General features: G+C 46.8%; 1 protein-coding gene across 1 annotated transcript in view; it reads left to right on the top strand.

Annotated features, from left to right (window-relative positions):
- The window catches only part of FARP1 (FERM, ARH/RhoGEF and pleckstrin domain protein 1), a 298,020-nt gene that overhangs the window by 222,322 nt on the left and 59,463 nt on the right, over positions 1 to 16,235 (top strand). Inside the window, exons 7-13 of the mRNA XM_060079577.1 lie at positions 3,916 to 4,030; positions 5,177 to 5,324; positions 8,448 to 8,543; positions 9,977 to 10,140; positions 10,852 to 10,920; positions 13,445 to 13,520; positions 14,643 to 14,892. Of these exons, the coding sequence (XP_059935560.1) occupies positions 3,916 to 4,030; positions 5,177 to 5,324; positions 8,448 to 8,543; positions 9,977 to 10,140; positions 10,852 to 10,920; positions 13,445 to 13,520; positions 14,643 to 14,892 (918 nt within the window). The remainder of the gene's footprint in view (positions 1 to 3,915; positions 4,031 to 5,176; positions 5,325 to 8,447; positions 8,544 to 9,976; positions 10,141 to 10,851; positions 10,921 to 13,444; positions 13,521 to 14,642; positions 14,893 to 16,235) is intronic.

The raw sequence follows: 16,235 nt of genomic DNA on the forward strand, positions 1-16,235 counted from the left end.
ACAGGCCAAAAAGAAAAAAGTAGGTAAACTTTTTAAACTTTACTATGTTCCAGCTCTGAGTATATTATCTCATTTAATGCTTATAACAACCCTGTGAGCTCAGTACTGTTATCCCCTTTTTAAAATGAGGAAGATTTGACACAGAAAGTTACATAACTTTTGCCTTTCCCGTGTTTGGTCTTCTCTCTTCTTACAGTGACAGTGGACAGAGGAGGGCTTTGAATCAGGCAGACCTCGTTTCTGTTAGTTGATTGTTCACCCTGGCAAGTTACTAAGCGGCCAGCCTCTCTTTCCTCTGGAACAGGGGGATAATAGAATCTGTTTCATAACAGATGAAAATGAAATGATAGCATCAATATTCAGCATATGTTAGGTGTTCAATAAACACACCCTCCTTTCTTCATCCTCACTCACCTAGGGCCCTCCCTTTCCAAACAGTGGGAAATTTTGACATAAAGCTTCCTTACTGGACTAGGAACTTCAGCAAAGCTCTCTGACCCTGGGCCTTTGGTGAGAGAAGAGAAATTTAGTCAGTTATTCCCGATGCCATTCAGTCTTGTAGCCCCGTCCTCCTAAGGCCCTTCCTTTTTAAAGAAAGAGTGAATCTTCCTTTTTAAACAAGGAGTGAATCTTGCTTGCACACATGGGAAGTGGAGGGTCACGGGAATCCAGAAAACCATGTGCTTGGTCTGATGGACCCCTCACCCCCAGACACCAACAAGGGGTTCAAAATCCCCTGAGAATCTTGAGTTCTCCAAAGGAAACGATATAGGTGGGTTCAGAAGTATTTCTGCTCTTTCTGTACTCTGTGATACGCAGTTGCGTGACACACTGTTTCTATAATCGTATACTTACAAAGCCCCGTTTCTGTATTTTTAAGCATCCTGTACATTCTGTCATGGAAGGAGAAATTTCACAAGAGTCCTCTGTGAATCGTGTGTTCATTTAAATTAATGGTAGTTATTGACGTCATCAGTAAGGTAGGAGGGGTCAACTCATCTCCCTTCTGCAAAAGCGATATTAATGCTGATGGAAAATTATCTCTAGTGAGCCATATTTTCATCACCTCTGTATGTATACACACAATCTGATTTTTAAAAAATTTTCCTCCCTTTCATTTGAATTCATGGAGTCATCTTTCACATAGTCTGTATTGTTTTCATTGGTTCCTCTGTTACTGGCCTTAGGTATCCCCTGTATATATTTCAGACTTTTAATACTCTCTAGTTGATTATGAATAGACCAAGTGGGACAAGCTGATGAAGAGAAGAATCAAACACTATTTGGACCTGATGTAACAGAGGAGGCATGGTGGGGCTAGATTTCTGCAGGTTGTGTGTGCGTCCATTCTAAGAATTGTACCTGGGAGAACAAGTTTGTGCAAGCACATCCTCATGAGACTTCTCACAGGATTTGGGGCTGGTGGTGTTCTTATTTTTTTGCCAAGAGTAGACTGCTAAGGAATTTAGTGTATACATCAGCTAATATGACACCTTTAATTAAAAAATAGTCATATCTTGCACACTTACAGTTCTCAGACTCTCCAGACGTAAGGAGGTGCCTATTTCCATGTTTCCAAGAAAAGAGCATGTGGGAGAAAGTGGATTTCACCGTCGTGTTGCCCTTGCATTTTAGGAGTTGAAAAGCAAGTGACTCCGAGGGAAAGACAGTTTAGGCATATTGACCCTGATGCCAAAGGAAAAACTGGAATTCTTAGCTCATTTATATTAAATTATGGAAAAGGGTCTGTTATAAAATCCATATATGTTAAGAAACCCAAACTTAAAACTCGTAAGAGGGCTTCCCTGGTGGCGCAGTGGTTGAGAGTCCGCCTGCCGATGCAGGGGACACGGGTTCGTGCCCCGGTCCGGGAAGATCCCACATGCCGCAGAGCGGCTGGGCCCGTGAGCCATGGCCGCTGAGCCTGCGCGTCCGGAGCCTGTGCTCCACAACGGGAGAGGCCACAACAGTGAGAGGCCCGCGTATCGCAAAAAAAAAAAAAAAAAAAAAAAAAAAAAGTAAGAAATTTAGGATTTAGGTGAGTCCCCTCTCCCTCCCACCATACGCAGTCCGTCTTCATTATTTGCAGATTTCATGTTTGCAAATTCACCTGCTCTCTAAAATTTATTTGTAAGCCCAGCATCAGCCCTGTGGGTGCTTTCTCGGTTACTCGCAGACACGCGCAAGAGGGTAAAAAATTTGAGTCGCCCCTCCCTCACCTCCCCAGTGGAGGTCAGAGGAGGTGATGCTCTGCCTTCTGGTTTCAGCTGTCATACTGGAAACAAGTGTCCTTTTTGTGATCTCTTTGGAGCCACGCTTTTTGCATTTCTGTGCTTTTTGTTGATTTCCCTGTTTTAAATGGCCCCCAAGCATCGTTGCTGAAGTGCTGTGTAGTGTTCCTAAGTGCAAGAAGGTTTCGATGTGCCTCACGGAGAAAGTAAACACGGGTGTTTACGGGTGTAGATAAGCTTCGTTCAGACGTGAGTTACAGTGCTGCTGGCCGTGGGTCCAGCGTTAACGAATCAACAAGGTACATAAAGTAGGATGTCTTTCAACAGAAACACGCAGAAAACAAGGTTAGTCGGTGAAAATGTTTCAAAGTCTCGCAGGAACCTAACCCTGTAGTTCCCCTGGGAATGATGGTTTCGTCTTCGCTAATTCGACGTGCGTGGGCACTTGACGCCACAGCGCTCCCGTGACTAATGAGATGAACTGTGCTTCCTTGAGGCCGGATAGGAGGAGGTGCAGGAAAGACAGCGTCGCCATCGCTATGGCAAACCAATGAGCATGGCAGTATGGCCACTCCTGCACGGTCTCCTGTGATGGAGGGTGGCAGCTTGACTCAGGGAAGGTGAAATCTGTTCACAAAGTGCCAGCTAGGAAATGATGTTATTGATTTGCCGTGGCGGTGAGAAGCTAGTGGGTGACCGATTCTTCCAATGGCCCAGCTGGTGCCAAGCAAATATTCTCAGTGGCTGTGATTTATAGCAACATATAGGCCACATCCTGCATGATTACTGGGGTGCATTGCCCAAAGTGTGACAAGCTGCTTCACATGACAAAGTGAAAATTAGGCTTCATGGCAACGGTTTACTTACTTTTATTGTAAACAGTTAGACTCTGGTCATTTTATTAAGCTTGTTACACAGACTATATGATAAAGGCATGCTGTTCCATCTGTATTAAGTTGCTGTAAACTGAGCTGGAGCTAGTGTTAAGGTACAGTTATTAATTTAAAGCTCTATCCTTTAGTTTTCCAGATTAGAGCAATTTGGAGACTTGAGAAAACTATGCATCCACTTCCTTGTAGACTAAAAATTTGTAAGAATTTGCGATCTGATCTGTCATTTCCGACAACACAACTACACAAAATTTAAGACACTTGAATTTATGTTTACCAAATTAGATTATGTACGTTTATCCCTAGTTACTATCGTCTTTTCTCTACATGATAAAGCATTTGGGATTTGCACTAATAATTGCTATACGTGTGTCTCCAAAGTTGATTTTGTCAAGCCCTGAAATTCTGGGGCTTATTTAGAAGTCAGAAGGCCTTAATCCACATATCTAGAATGTACTGCCTGAAATAGAAGTGAACCCCTAGTTGGGGTGGGGAGGAAAGAAACAAACCAGGAACATGGATGGCTAAAGATGGATGATTCTGAAGTTTTCTTTCCAACTGGCAGAGATGAGAAAAAGCGGAAACAGTCATCTTACGTTGTCACGGTTGTTAAATATGCCCTTACAGCCACCGCTTCTCACATCTAGCCCTTAGTATACCTACCAGCTGGGATTGCCTTGTGTTGTCTGCTAGTTTTTCCGGTTTGCTAGTTGGGGAACAGTCCACTGGGAGTATAACAAATTGTGAAGTGTTAATCATATGTGGCTGGTTTTTCTTTCTCTCTTTCTTTGTAGCTGAGATTGGAGATTTTGATGAAGCATCGGACAGAGAGCATTTAGCAAAAAATAAGTACATACCTCAGCAAGATGCACTAGAAGACAAAATTGTGGAATTTCACCATAACCACATGTAAGTCTCCTTTGTTGCTTCCTGCTTGCTTTGAGCTCCTTCTCTCTGTCCTTCGACATACGTGGATACACACACACACACACACACACACACCCACACCCACACCCACACCCATACCCATACCCATACCCATACCCATACCCATACCCATACCCATACCCATACCCATGACTTATTGGGAAGAAATATACAAAGGGTGAGGGAGGAGAGCACAGAGGCTCAGTGAGTGTTGTTACTTATCCTGGACTATTGGTAACACAGGTTACCCACTCAAGACCAGACCTCTGGGCTCCCTGCTTGCTTTCCTGTGAGACCAGAGTAACACTGGAATTTAGGACACCCCATGCTTTGGAGTAAAAGGAAGAGTATAAGACCAAGTGCCAGGAAATCAGGAAGGGGACATGATAACTAGGGACAGTATAAGAATATTGTGAAAACAGAGAACCTTTGTGCCATGTCCATTTTGGTTTTCTGTTTTTTTTGGGTTTTTTTGTTTTTTTTGTTTTGCGGTACGCGGGCCTCTCACTGTTGTGGCCTCTCCCATTGCGGAGCGCAGGCTCAGCGGCCATGGCTCACGGGCCCAGCTGCTCTGCGGCATGTGGGATCTTCCCGGACCGGGGCACGAACCCGTGTCCCCTGCATCAGCAGGCGGACTCTCAACCACTGCGCCACCAGGGAAGCCCTGGTTTTCTGTTTTGATCAATAAAATATGTTCAAATCATTCTCTGTTCCTTTTGTTTTTGTTGTTGTATTTCAAGGAAGGCACTTGAGTCTTGGTGATAGTTGCCTTGACAGAATGTTGAACTTTGCAAGTTTAGGGCTATTGTAAGTGACTAGAAACTTGTTTCAACATGGTCGTGTTTTGCTTTTATATGACCTTAAAGGAAACTCTTTGAGATTCCAAAAAACTGGCCGAGTTTGAGATAGACTTTTGGGGTTTTGTGTTACACAAGCAATAGAGCTTTTGTTCCAGTTGCTCAACTTCGGGTTATAATGAATGGGAGGCTGGGTGTCATCCGATCGGGTAGCCCCATTGTTGGTGATGAAATGCCTTTTTATTTCCGAAGAGAAGATGCTTAATCTTGAATTCATAGACATGGAGAATTCAAATCTCCTGGCCTTTCTCTTGAATTTTTGTTTTGTCAGTGGACAAACACCAGCAGAATCGGATTTCCAGCTCCTGGAGATTGCCCGCAGGCTGGAGATGTACGGCATCCGATTGCACCCAGCTAAGGACCGGGAAGGCACTAAGATCAACCTGGCTGTGGCCAACACGGGGATTCTAGTGTTTCAGGTAAGAGCGTTTAGAACCAGCTCAGTTCCCTTGGTGTTGCAGAGATAAGAGTTGGCCCTTCAACTCTGATTCCATGTTGGGTGGTCCAGGCTAAGACCTCTGAGAGTGATTTTTAGGTGAACAGGGAAAAACAAACCTCATCTCAGGGTTTCCTGTTTCTGTACAGACCCTCAAACTTGCAGGTTTGATTTCCTTTGCCTTGCTCTGGTTGGGGAATCCATGACTGCAGATTTGTTTGCATTTATTGACTTCGTAGGATCATAGAAATCCCTATCTCTCTGTTGACCTAACTTTGAACATAGTATAATGGAATCAAGGCTTCAGATCCCCAAAATAAACACCTTTTTCATGCTTGCCCATGATAGTCATCTGATTTTCTTTTAACCTAATTTGGGTTCTTTTTTTTTTTTTTTTAACCTGATTTGGGTTTTACCTAAGTTAGCTTGTTTGTGGTTTCACATTTACCTAACTGAGAAGATATAGCAGTTTTATAAATTCACAGAAGCTATGTCCATGTCCTGCTGTAATTTTGCAGCTACACACATACTGTTCTTGGACCCTTACCTGTGTTTTACATAAGGACATAGCACTCTGCACTCTGAAATGTGTGCACCCTTGATCACACTGCTGCTGTACTGCTATTGATTAATGCATCTCTCTTTCTTGACAATTTCATTGAAGTATTATTGACATGCAATTAAATGCACACATTTAAAGCATGCTGTTCTTAATATGTATAAGTTCTTAAATATGTATAAGTTCTTAAATATGTATATTCTGTGAAACCATCAGTGAAATCAAGACAGTGAACATATTCGTCACCCCAAAGGTTTCCTCAAGACTTTTTTCTTTTTTTTTTCTTTTCCTTTTTTGCGGTACACGGGCCTCTCACTGATGTGGCCTCTCCCGTCGCGGAACACAGGCTCCGGACGTGCAGGCTCAGCGGCCATGGCTCACGGGCCCAGCCGCTCCGCGACATGTGGGATCTTCCCGGACCGGGGCACGAACCCGTGTCCCCTGCATCAGCAGGCGGACTTTCAACCACTGCGCCACCAGAGAAGCCCTCTTTTTTCTTTTTTTATATTGAAGTCGTTGGTTCACAATATTATATTAGTTTCAGGTACATGACATAGTGATTGAATAGTTTATAGGTTATACTCCATTTAAAGTTGTTATAGGGCCTCCCTGGTGGCGCAGTGGTTGAGAGTCCGCCTGCCGATGCAGGGGATACGGGTTTGTGCCCCGGTCTGGGAGGATCCCATATGGCGCGGAGCGGCTGGGCCCGTGAGCCATGGCCGCTGGGCCTGCGCGTCCAGAGCCTGTGCTCCGCAACGGGAGAGGCCACAACAGTGAGAGGCCCACATACCGCAAAAAAATAAAAAAATAAAAAAAAATAAAGTTGTTATAAAATATTGCCTAGTAATAAACTATAATGGAAAAGAATTTTTGAAAGACTATAGATGTTTACATATAAATATATATAACAGAATCATTTTGCTGTACACCTGAAACTTACACAGTATTGTAAATCAACTATACTTCAATTAAAAAAAAGAAACCTAATTTAAAAAAGAATATATATATATATATATATATATATATATATATATAGCCTAGATTCCCTGTGCTGTACAATATATCCCTCAAGGCTTTCTCTTTTAAACAAAAGTGGTTAATCTGTGCTTTGGGTGCTTTGGTTTCAAAGGGGTATGAAGAAAGCTTCTGACCCTATTTCATCTCATGAAATAGGGTCAGATTTCACCCAGTTTTGAAGGTGTAATTATGTGCATGACCTAAAACTCTTTTTTCTTGAGCTTTGCCAGATTGGGTTACATTTCCCCCTTCGTATTTTACCAAAGCAACCCCAGTGATTCTTTGCTCCTGTATCCGATGTTTATGACGGACACTAATTACCAAAGGTTCATGTCCCAAGAGAAGTTGAAGTTGGGTTTCCTGTGGGACACGAGGAAGTGACATTTTGTGAGCAGCATGGTGTTTGAGGAGGTGACTGTCCCTAACACTTAACACTCACTGACCTGCAGAAATCGTCTAGGTGTCCCTGATGAGAAAAACAACAGTGAAACCATGTGGCCGTCAGTCCTGCCATTCCACTTCAAAGTTAAAACCCTTAAACACTCCTGAAGATCACAGTCGGGGCAAAGTGCCTCGCAATTGAATTAATTTGCTTGGATCGTGTTTGAGACACTTGAAGTGTTGAGAATCGTTCCGTAATGTCATCATATTACAAGGACTGTGTCTTGAAATTAATCTTCTTGCCTGGGCCTAATTGCTTCATTCTAACCAATTGAAACAAATGGTTCTGGTGTTCAAATGGGCTCGAGGAATTCTAATTTCAGTGGAGAGGACGGGACAGATAGGAGCTGGTATCTGGCGACTCCCCACTGTCTCTCCCCTAGTCCCACCTGGCGATCAAAGATGAAGATGTGTGCGTCCCTCCCGGAGACTGTTCTCTGGCCTCAGAGACACACGGAGGGTGGGGTCTCCCCTCCCCAGCCCTGCTTGTGCTGTTGGAAGCAGAGAAGTGTGGACAGAGCAGGTGATCGCTAACCGCTGTGTTGCTTCTGTGGCTGTAACAACAGCTGCTGCTTAAGGCACATGCCCGGGAATCTCATTCTGCTGCAGTAATAACCATGTGATTTCGGGCAAATTAAAATCTAGCCATGCTGCAGTTTCCACAGGTGTAGAATGAAGATAATAAATCCAGCTCCCCAGGTTTCGAGTAAGGCTTCACAAGATAAGGGCTGTAGAGGACTAGGGACAGTGCCTGGCCCTCGGCCATGATGGTCGCCAGTCATTGTGGTGGTCGTCATGGTGTTTATTTTTATTTATCGTTCTCTGTATCAGCCCCTCGGCCAGCCTCTTCTCTCCCTGGAGGCAGACTTAATTTGAAGGCCAGATCATGTAATTACTAAGAAACAATGATCCAGGAAGGGAATGGGGATCATTGCATAGTCGCAGAGCCCGGGAATCCTCCAGCAAGAGGCATTCTTAGGAGCAGTAGAACGTCAGCCCTGCTTTCAGCTCCCCGTGAGCAGAGCAGACCAACTCCCACGTTGCTTGTCATTCATCTCCCGGCTCACTGGCCGATACCTTTCTTCCCAGGGTTTTACGAAGATCAATGCCTTCAACTGGGCAAAGGTGCGGAAGCTGAGCTTCAAGAGGAAGCGCTTTCTCATCAAGCTCCGCCCAGATGTGAACGTAAGTGCCTCTCAGGAAAGAGGGGAGACCAGTGAGCCCCCTCGGGGTAGGGCGGGTCCCACTAGGGCGCGGGTGGAACCCATGGCCGGCAGCTCTCCAGGTGTCTGCCAGTCTGTACGGTGTATCCAGACGCTCAGTCCCTCCACAGCTGTCATCAGCAGTGGACAGAGGGCACAGATGTGTGCCCGGGGAGGGGTCACTTCGCTGTGCACCTACGGGCCGCCCCCTCCTGTGCAGTTGCCGTGTCTCCAGCCTCGGCCACCTCAACACCCCGGTCAGCATCCTGCCGTGCTCCAGGTCTGTCCCTCCCCACCCAGGGGCGGTCCTGCTGTTGTCCCCAGCCCCTGACAGCGCACTCTCACGAGCTGACCCGGCCCCTCCCCTAGCACACTTCCTGAAGACCCCCTCCCTCTAAAGATGTAGCTCACGTGGTGCCGGGTCAGAGAAGGAAGAAAGCGTTTTCTCCATCCACCATAAAAATAGGGATGGATGGGCGACAGAGTGCTGATGTCCCCAAGCAGAACTGGAGTGCTTTTTCCCATGGGGGAAAAAGAAGATTATAAATGGCAGTCTAGGTTTATAGTAATTTGGTTACATTATGGATGAAATAGGTTTTTATGGCCTGATTTGGGAAGCAGGCACCCACTGGAAGTTGTTTTCTATGAGAAGACGTGTTTTGAGTCCAAAAGACTGGGTACTGCAGCACGACTTGTCTGTAAGTTGAGACTGCCCTACCGAGAACTGTGAGATTCTCCCAAAATGGCTGGAACCGCTGAGAATGTTAAGGGCTGTGGTAACATTTGTTTATATAATATGATCACTTAAATTGAGAGCATTCAGTCTGGAAGTAGAAAATTACCATATCCCCTTTCCCAAATCAAAGGACATGACTTTTTCAGCCTTGGGTGATACTTCAGTGCTCCAGAAAAAATGTTCATTTCCTGTATGGTCCCTGGGGCCACCTGGAGGCTGGAGCCATATGCTTTTTGATGGAGAAAAGGCTTAAGCACAATATTCAAAGTTGGCATGAACCATGGGGGAGAAAACAGAAAGAAGAAATGTGTTTCAGTTATTTTAAGGAGGCAGAGAAAGCATTTCAGTACTTGGATATTTTTTAAAGAAGGAAATGTAAGCCAAGTAAACAGCATTTGTTTATGATTTCTGTCAAAGGAAATGTTGTAACTTCTGAGTATCCCCATTTTCTGTTTGTTCCTCTAAGGAATTAAGTGGGGAAGAAAATGGTTGAACGATGATGACTATTTCGTCATGAGGAACAAATGTATTTTACTAAATATGTGGATTTATGGTCACACTATAATAAAATACACAATTGAAATTTTATTGGACAAATTTGTTTTCTGCCCCCTTTCCCATATTGTAACTGAATGTCTATGGGTAATGGAAAAAACCAAAGTGTTATTTTCTCTTTCTAGAGCTCATACCAGGATACCTTGGAATTCCTAATGGCCAGTCGGGATTTTTGCAAATCCTTCTGGAAAATCTGTGTTGAACATCATGCCTTTTTTAGACTTTTTGAAGAGCCCAAACCAAAGCCAAAGCCTGTTCTCTTTAGCCGAGGGTCATCGTTTCGGTTCAGGTAAGGATTCTGCTTCACATCTCTCCGTTTGCCACGTGGTCATTTTCCCCAAGACTTTCCTCGGGAAAGTTGGCTTCTGAGAGCTTTGGCTGATGGCACGTTTGCTCGGTCATCGCAGAAGGCTCCTGGCAGCCCCTTGCTGTGTTCGGTTTGAACGTTAGGTAGCCGCAAGGCAGTCTCCCCAGCCACAGACAACGCCTAGTGGAACTCTTCTAATTCAGGAAGGATTTCCTTTCTCTGTAGAAGCAAAAGCACCTTGTTAACCCTTGCTGTAGCTTCACCGAATGCTATGTAGACCTGCCCATCACTGGTTCAATTTCTCACTCATTCTTTCAACCAACCTTTGAGTGTCTACTGCATGTCAGATTCTGCTCTAGGTGTGGAGGTGAACAGAACAGTGAACAGAACTATCCCTGCCTTCATGAAGTCTACAGGCTCTTGGGATGGTTGCTTAATAATCAAACACAGAACTGTTAAGTTGTTGAGTTCATTGAACTTTTTCTGTCGTGTATAAGGGAAATATCAAGAGACAGAATGGACGCCAAAGCACAGTTTCTCTCGGGACTGCTTTCATCCCGGGCTAGCCGAGAAAACTCCCGTGTCTCCCAGCGGTGGGAAGAGAGGGAGGCAAAGCTGGTGGAGGGCGGTGCTGGGTGTGAACTGAGAACGCCTTGCTGTCTTCTCCGCCCCATCTCGTGGTCTTCATTTTAGTGGCCGGACTCAGAAGCAGGTTCTCGACTATGTTAAAGAAGGAGGACATAAGAAGGTGCAGTTTGAAAGGTAAGAGAAACGCCAGGGCCGCCTGCGATCTGAGGAGAGTCGTTCTCTGCAGGCTGTGGTGCTCTGTGGCTGAGCATCGCTCCCCCCCAGGCCCGGTGAGCTAGAGGATCGCTGCCGCCTGGTCAGTCTCGGCCGGTTCGGTGTTAGGAACAGCTGAGGCCCAGGGACACTTAACTCCAGGGTGAGAGGAAGCCAGCAGAGGGCACGGATGCCAGAGGAACAGGAGCCGACAGAGGGGGTAAAGCGCTGTTAAAACCTACTCACCGGGCTTCCCTGGTGGCGCAGTGGTTGAGAGTCCGCCTGCCGATGCAGGGGACGCGGGTTCGTGCCCCGGTCCGGGAGGATCCCACACATGCTGCAGAGCGGCTGGGCCCGTGAGCCATGGCCGCTGAGCCTGCGCGGCGGGAGAGGCCACAGCAGTGAGAGGCCCGCGTACCGCAAAAAAAAAAAAAAAAAAAAAAACCTACTCACTGGTGAGTCCTTAAATATTTGGGGATTTGAATTGGAAGTATTTCTATAAACTATTTTTTTTAATTGGAAAAATTGCAAACCCTTTTCTTTAGTTGTTTTTTTTAAATTGACTTTTATCGGAGTGTCGTTGATGTACAGTGTTGTGTTAGTTTCACGTGTACAGCAAAGTGAATCAGTTATACATATATCCACTCTTTTTTAGATTCTATTCCCATATAGGTCATTACACAACACTGAGGAGAGTTCTGTAAACTTTTTAATTCAGTAACATTTGATTGAAGAGAAACAGGATTTATTATTGTTGTCAGCAAAAGCTGATAGCTCTTACTGTATGCCAGGCACTGTTCCAAGCCCTTGAGACATAGGAACTCATGGAGTCTTCATACCTGCTCTGTGAGGTCCGTGCTGTTTTATTTCCTTTTTAAAGATGGAGACATGGCAGCTCAAAGATGTTGAGTAACTCGCCCGGGTCTCAGAGCTGGTAAGTGGGCCCTGGTCATCCAGCTCCAGAGCTCACCGCCCTTCAGCACTGCTCTGCCCACAGGGACTAGAAGAAAAGGGTAAAGGGGTGAAGGGATGGTGCACCAGTGACTGTTTAGTTGCAAGTGTTTGTTTTAATGGTTTTCTTTTTTCAGTTTAACACATTTAAAAATTACAATAAAGCACAGAGAATACAGCAAACACCCATGTTCCTAGTACTTAGAATTAACTAGTAACATTTAACATTGGTTTCTGGGATTTTATTTCTTCTTCTCTTATTTGCAGCTATTGTGGTTACAGACGTAGTGAAAACCCCCTTTAACCAACAGCCTTCATTACTTCCCTCCTTCCCTCGCCAGAGGCAACAACTACCTTATTCATGTTACTTCTATTAGAAACATTCATGCACCCAAAAAGAATAGGCAGAATTGCTCTGGGGGTGTCCTTTTTCATTTATATAATCAGTATTACATTGTACATAATCATGCGTCTTGCTTTTTAAACCTACCCTGATTTTGAGATCTATCTTAAGCATTTTATGGTATTGTGAAAGTATTACCTTTTAGGTATCTGATTCCCTGTTGATAAACATTCAACAGGTTGAATGTTTCAACATCAAACAGGTTGTTTGGTGTTTTGTTTTGCTTGTGCTGAAACAAATGTGCTGCCTTGACCATCCTTGTGTATTTCTCCTGATGGAGATCTGGGGTCGTTTTTCCCTCCCTGTATATAGAAATGTAATGTTCAGATGGTTATTTGTATGCTTATCTAGATGTAGCAAACCCCATCATTTTCTCGGACGATCCACGATTGATCTTTTGAGGATCGTATAAGAAGTGGTCTGCCTCTCTCTGACTCAGAATGTGGGGCCTCCAGAGCCTTGGTGTGTTAATGTGGAGTATTTTAAAGAAAAGCTGGATGGACATTGGAATTTAATCTCTATATTTATGCAGTTTCATGTGTTTGAGTACCTGAAAAGTTCCTCACGCTTGTCCCCTGGGAAGTTGGGGACCGACACACTAAGGGAAGGAGAAGATTAAAGGGAAGGTGTTGGTGGCATTAAAAAACAGTTTCTTCTACTGTGGAGTCTATAAATTCATTCCTGGGGCAGGGCCTTTTCTCTGAACTGAGCGCTGTGAAGGAGTAGCTCATTAGTGGCCGAGGCCTCTGTTATAGAACTGATCTAGAAAACCATTACCCAAAGCACACGAATTGATTCCATATTGTTAGGCCAGGGCTCGCAATTCAGAGCGTACTCGGGCCCAGCCAGCCTCTCCCTCCCGGTGACATTTCCCGTAACTAGAGAGAGAGCGTTCAGTGGTTGTGCTCCCAACCAGCTGGACCACGGCAGTGGGAGCTGGGAATGCTGAGAACTTTTTCAAGGCTGAAGCAACCCCCGAATCCTACAAGTGATACAGAAAGGGTGACTGGGTCTGTCTCCAGGGAGCATTTATCCAAACTACTTTGGGTGCCTTCACTACTGAGGGAATACCTAATGCCGTTATTTTTCATGTAAAACCAATTAAAAAAACCATTTCACCTAACTTTAGTTCTCTCGTGTGATTTCTCCCAGGAAACACAGCAAGATTCATTCCATCGGAAGCCTTGCTACGCAGCCTACAGAACCGAATTCAGAAGTGCCAAAACAAGTCAGTGATGGCGATAGTCACTATTATAGCTCTGTTTTCCACCAAACGTCCTCTGCTGGGGACTGGGTTTCCTAGTCTGCTTTGTTGTTCTTCATCCTTCCACTTAGGGGTGTTTTCTAGAGGACAGTCTAGCCCTGTGCCCTGGCTCTGACCAGGCACAGGCTGGCTGTGTGCTTCTCGCCCTGGCCTGTATCCTTTCCCCTCCTCCCTCCCATGCCCTCACCCCAGGGAAGTTTGCTCTATTGGCCTGAACTCAGCTTAGGCCTGGAGCCATCCAGAGCTAGAGCTGAGCCCACCCTCCAGCTAAACTGCTTGTGTGACGAGATCGGGATTTAGCTCGGGTTGGGGGGGTGACGGGTGCAGCTCCCCTTGGCTGCCAAGGTCAGAACCTTGCGCTGGCGCAGGACCGGACGGTGCGTTCCCAGGGCTCATGTTACAGAGCAGCAACCACAGTTGGTAGCAAGACACATCATCACTCTTGCTCTGAGGGTGGCCAGAGCTCGTTTTCCCTGGAGTTGGTCTCTGGATGAGCTTTCAGGGTTTTCTCTACAAGAGAATAAGAACTTTGTTGGGAAAGAACATGAAGGCAATTTCACTGTGTGAATCCAGAGAGTCTGTAAGCTGCCTATCCTGCCCTTAGGCATCGAAACAAAGACGTTTTTGTCATTTGTCTGAAATCCGTGTCACCTCGCCTTTGGAGGTCCACGATGCCTTTCCTCCTCCCCCGGCCCCCACCCCCACAGGAAGTCAGTCCCCTGTGGGCCGGAGGGACCGTCTTCTTCCATAGAAACTTTGGACGCCCCAGAGGGGACTGCCCGTCCTGGAACGCAGAGGCATTGCCTCACCTGTGCTGCCGGGGACCCTGCACTGTCGGCCTCCACACCCTGAAAGAACGTTCTGGATCCCAACCACACGGCCTCGGGAATGCCCGGTTCCTGACAGGGTGCTTTGTTCTAAGGCCGGGGAGGGCAGGCAATCCTTTGGCAGTCCTTGGCCACCCGATGCTTCAGGAGATGCCATTAAGTTGGACTCCACGTCTCCATCGCTTTCAGCTGTGGTGTAACCTCTCCCTTTTCTCTTCATCTCCCTCCCCCTTTCCTTGCACACCCCCGCCCCACCCAGGCTCAGCAGAGTGCCAGCCTCGCCTTCGGAGAAGGAGCTGCATCCCCGGGCGGCCAGAGTTGCCAGCCGGGAAGGGACCCGCCCGCTTCGGCCGAGGAGCGCGGGCCACAGCGCACCCCCACTCCGCAGAGGAGCCCGGCGGGGAGCACGAAGGCAGACGGGGCCAGCAGGGCGGAGACGGAGGAAGAGGAGGAGGTCGCTAAGGACAGGACCCAGCAGAGTAGACCTCGGCCCCCGCAGCCAAGCACAGGTCCAGCATCCAGGGCTGCCCAAGGCAGCAGCACTTCCATTCCTTTCATTGACTGCAGTGATGTAGACAGTGAATACGACCTCCTCAGGGAACAAGCGTCCCGGTCACGGTCCCAAACAAATGACAACTATGAGGGTGATTTGACCAGTGGTGTTTATCTGCTGTCCAGGGATGAGAGGCAAATAGAGGCTAGGCGCAGGGCTTCCCCTCACTCTGTGAAATCCTCCCGGCCTCCTTCCAAAGAATTCTGTGACGATGATTCAGCAGACATCACCTTTGACATGAGTGGGAGCCCCAGACTCCCAAGACATAGCTCTCTGGTAGATGAGATGTTCAGGGCCTCAGGCGGTCACAGTCCCCTGGCCACCCCCTTGTCTCCCAGCAGCGGAAGTTCAAGTCCAAGTATGAGTTGGGACAGGACCGGGTCTCAAGGCTATGTTTCCGAAAACGCACATGACTATAGAGACAGAAGTGTGGGAGGAGATCCTCTCCCAAGCCAGGGTCCTTGTTACGAAGACAGTTCCCCCACCTTACAAAGGCCACACTTAAGGGATCTGAGGTATAATAAGTCAGAGACAGATCCACTCATTCTTAGCCAGGTAGCATCAACCCCGAAGGCTGTGGATAGTCTTGATGGCCATGGAAAGGGAGGCCTGGCCGGCCCGGCCGCTTCGGAAGGTAGAACGCTGGCTAATGGTACACCTCTCGTGGGTCCAACCTCAAGGATCCCCGTGGCGCAGTCAGCGTGTGCCCCTGGCAAGGCAGCCCAGCTGGCACCCCTGCAAATGACCGAGGGCTCCACCAGCAGTGGGACTGAATCCAGCGATTCGGACTCTGAACTGGTCGGCCCTCTGGGCCAGCCCCTCGTGTTTGGTAATCCAGCTGTGCTGGGTTCCCCCTCCGGGGTGAGGAGAAAGAGGTCCTTGGGTGGCCTGCCCTTGAACGAGGAGGGAGAGGAGGATGAGTGAGGGGACCAGAGGGCAGGTCTTCAAGGGCTGGAAACCTGGAGTCATGCGTCCGGGGTTTCCCTGGAGATGATCTGTCCTAGTGACTTGTTAATTTTTAATCGACCTTTGTTAGAGGAGGTTTGGGGGCAGGCACATGTTTGGCTAGGGCACGCCTGGCTTCTCAAATCTTTCAGAAGGACAGAATTTCACACATCATGTGACAAGTTACCAAGAGCTTGTTTCTCTTTCTGGCTGAAGGCTAGGAAGAAATCCTTTATTATGAATCTGATCATGTGTATAGTGTGTTGTATTTACGTGGAAATTTTCTGTGTATCTTCAGTTGTGTACACAGATCACCCTCCCATCTGGTTGATTATTGGGACGGAAGTATCACTG

This window comes from Mesoplodon densirostris, chromosome 17, assembly GCF_025265405.1.
Source record: "Mesoplodon densirostris isolate mMesDen1 chromosome 17, mMesDen1 primary haplotype, whole genome shotgun sequence".
NCBI classification, from domain to species: domain Eukaryota; kingdom Metazoa; phylum Chordata; class Mammalia; order Artiodactyla; family Ziphiidae; genus Mesoplodon; species Mesoplodon densirostris.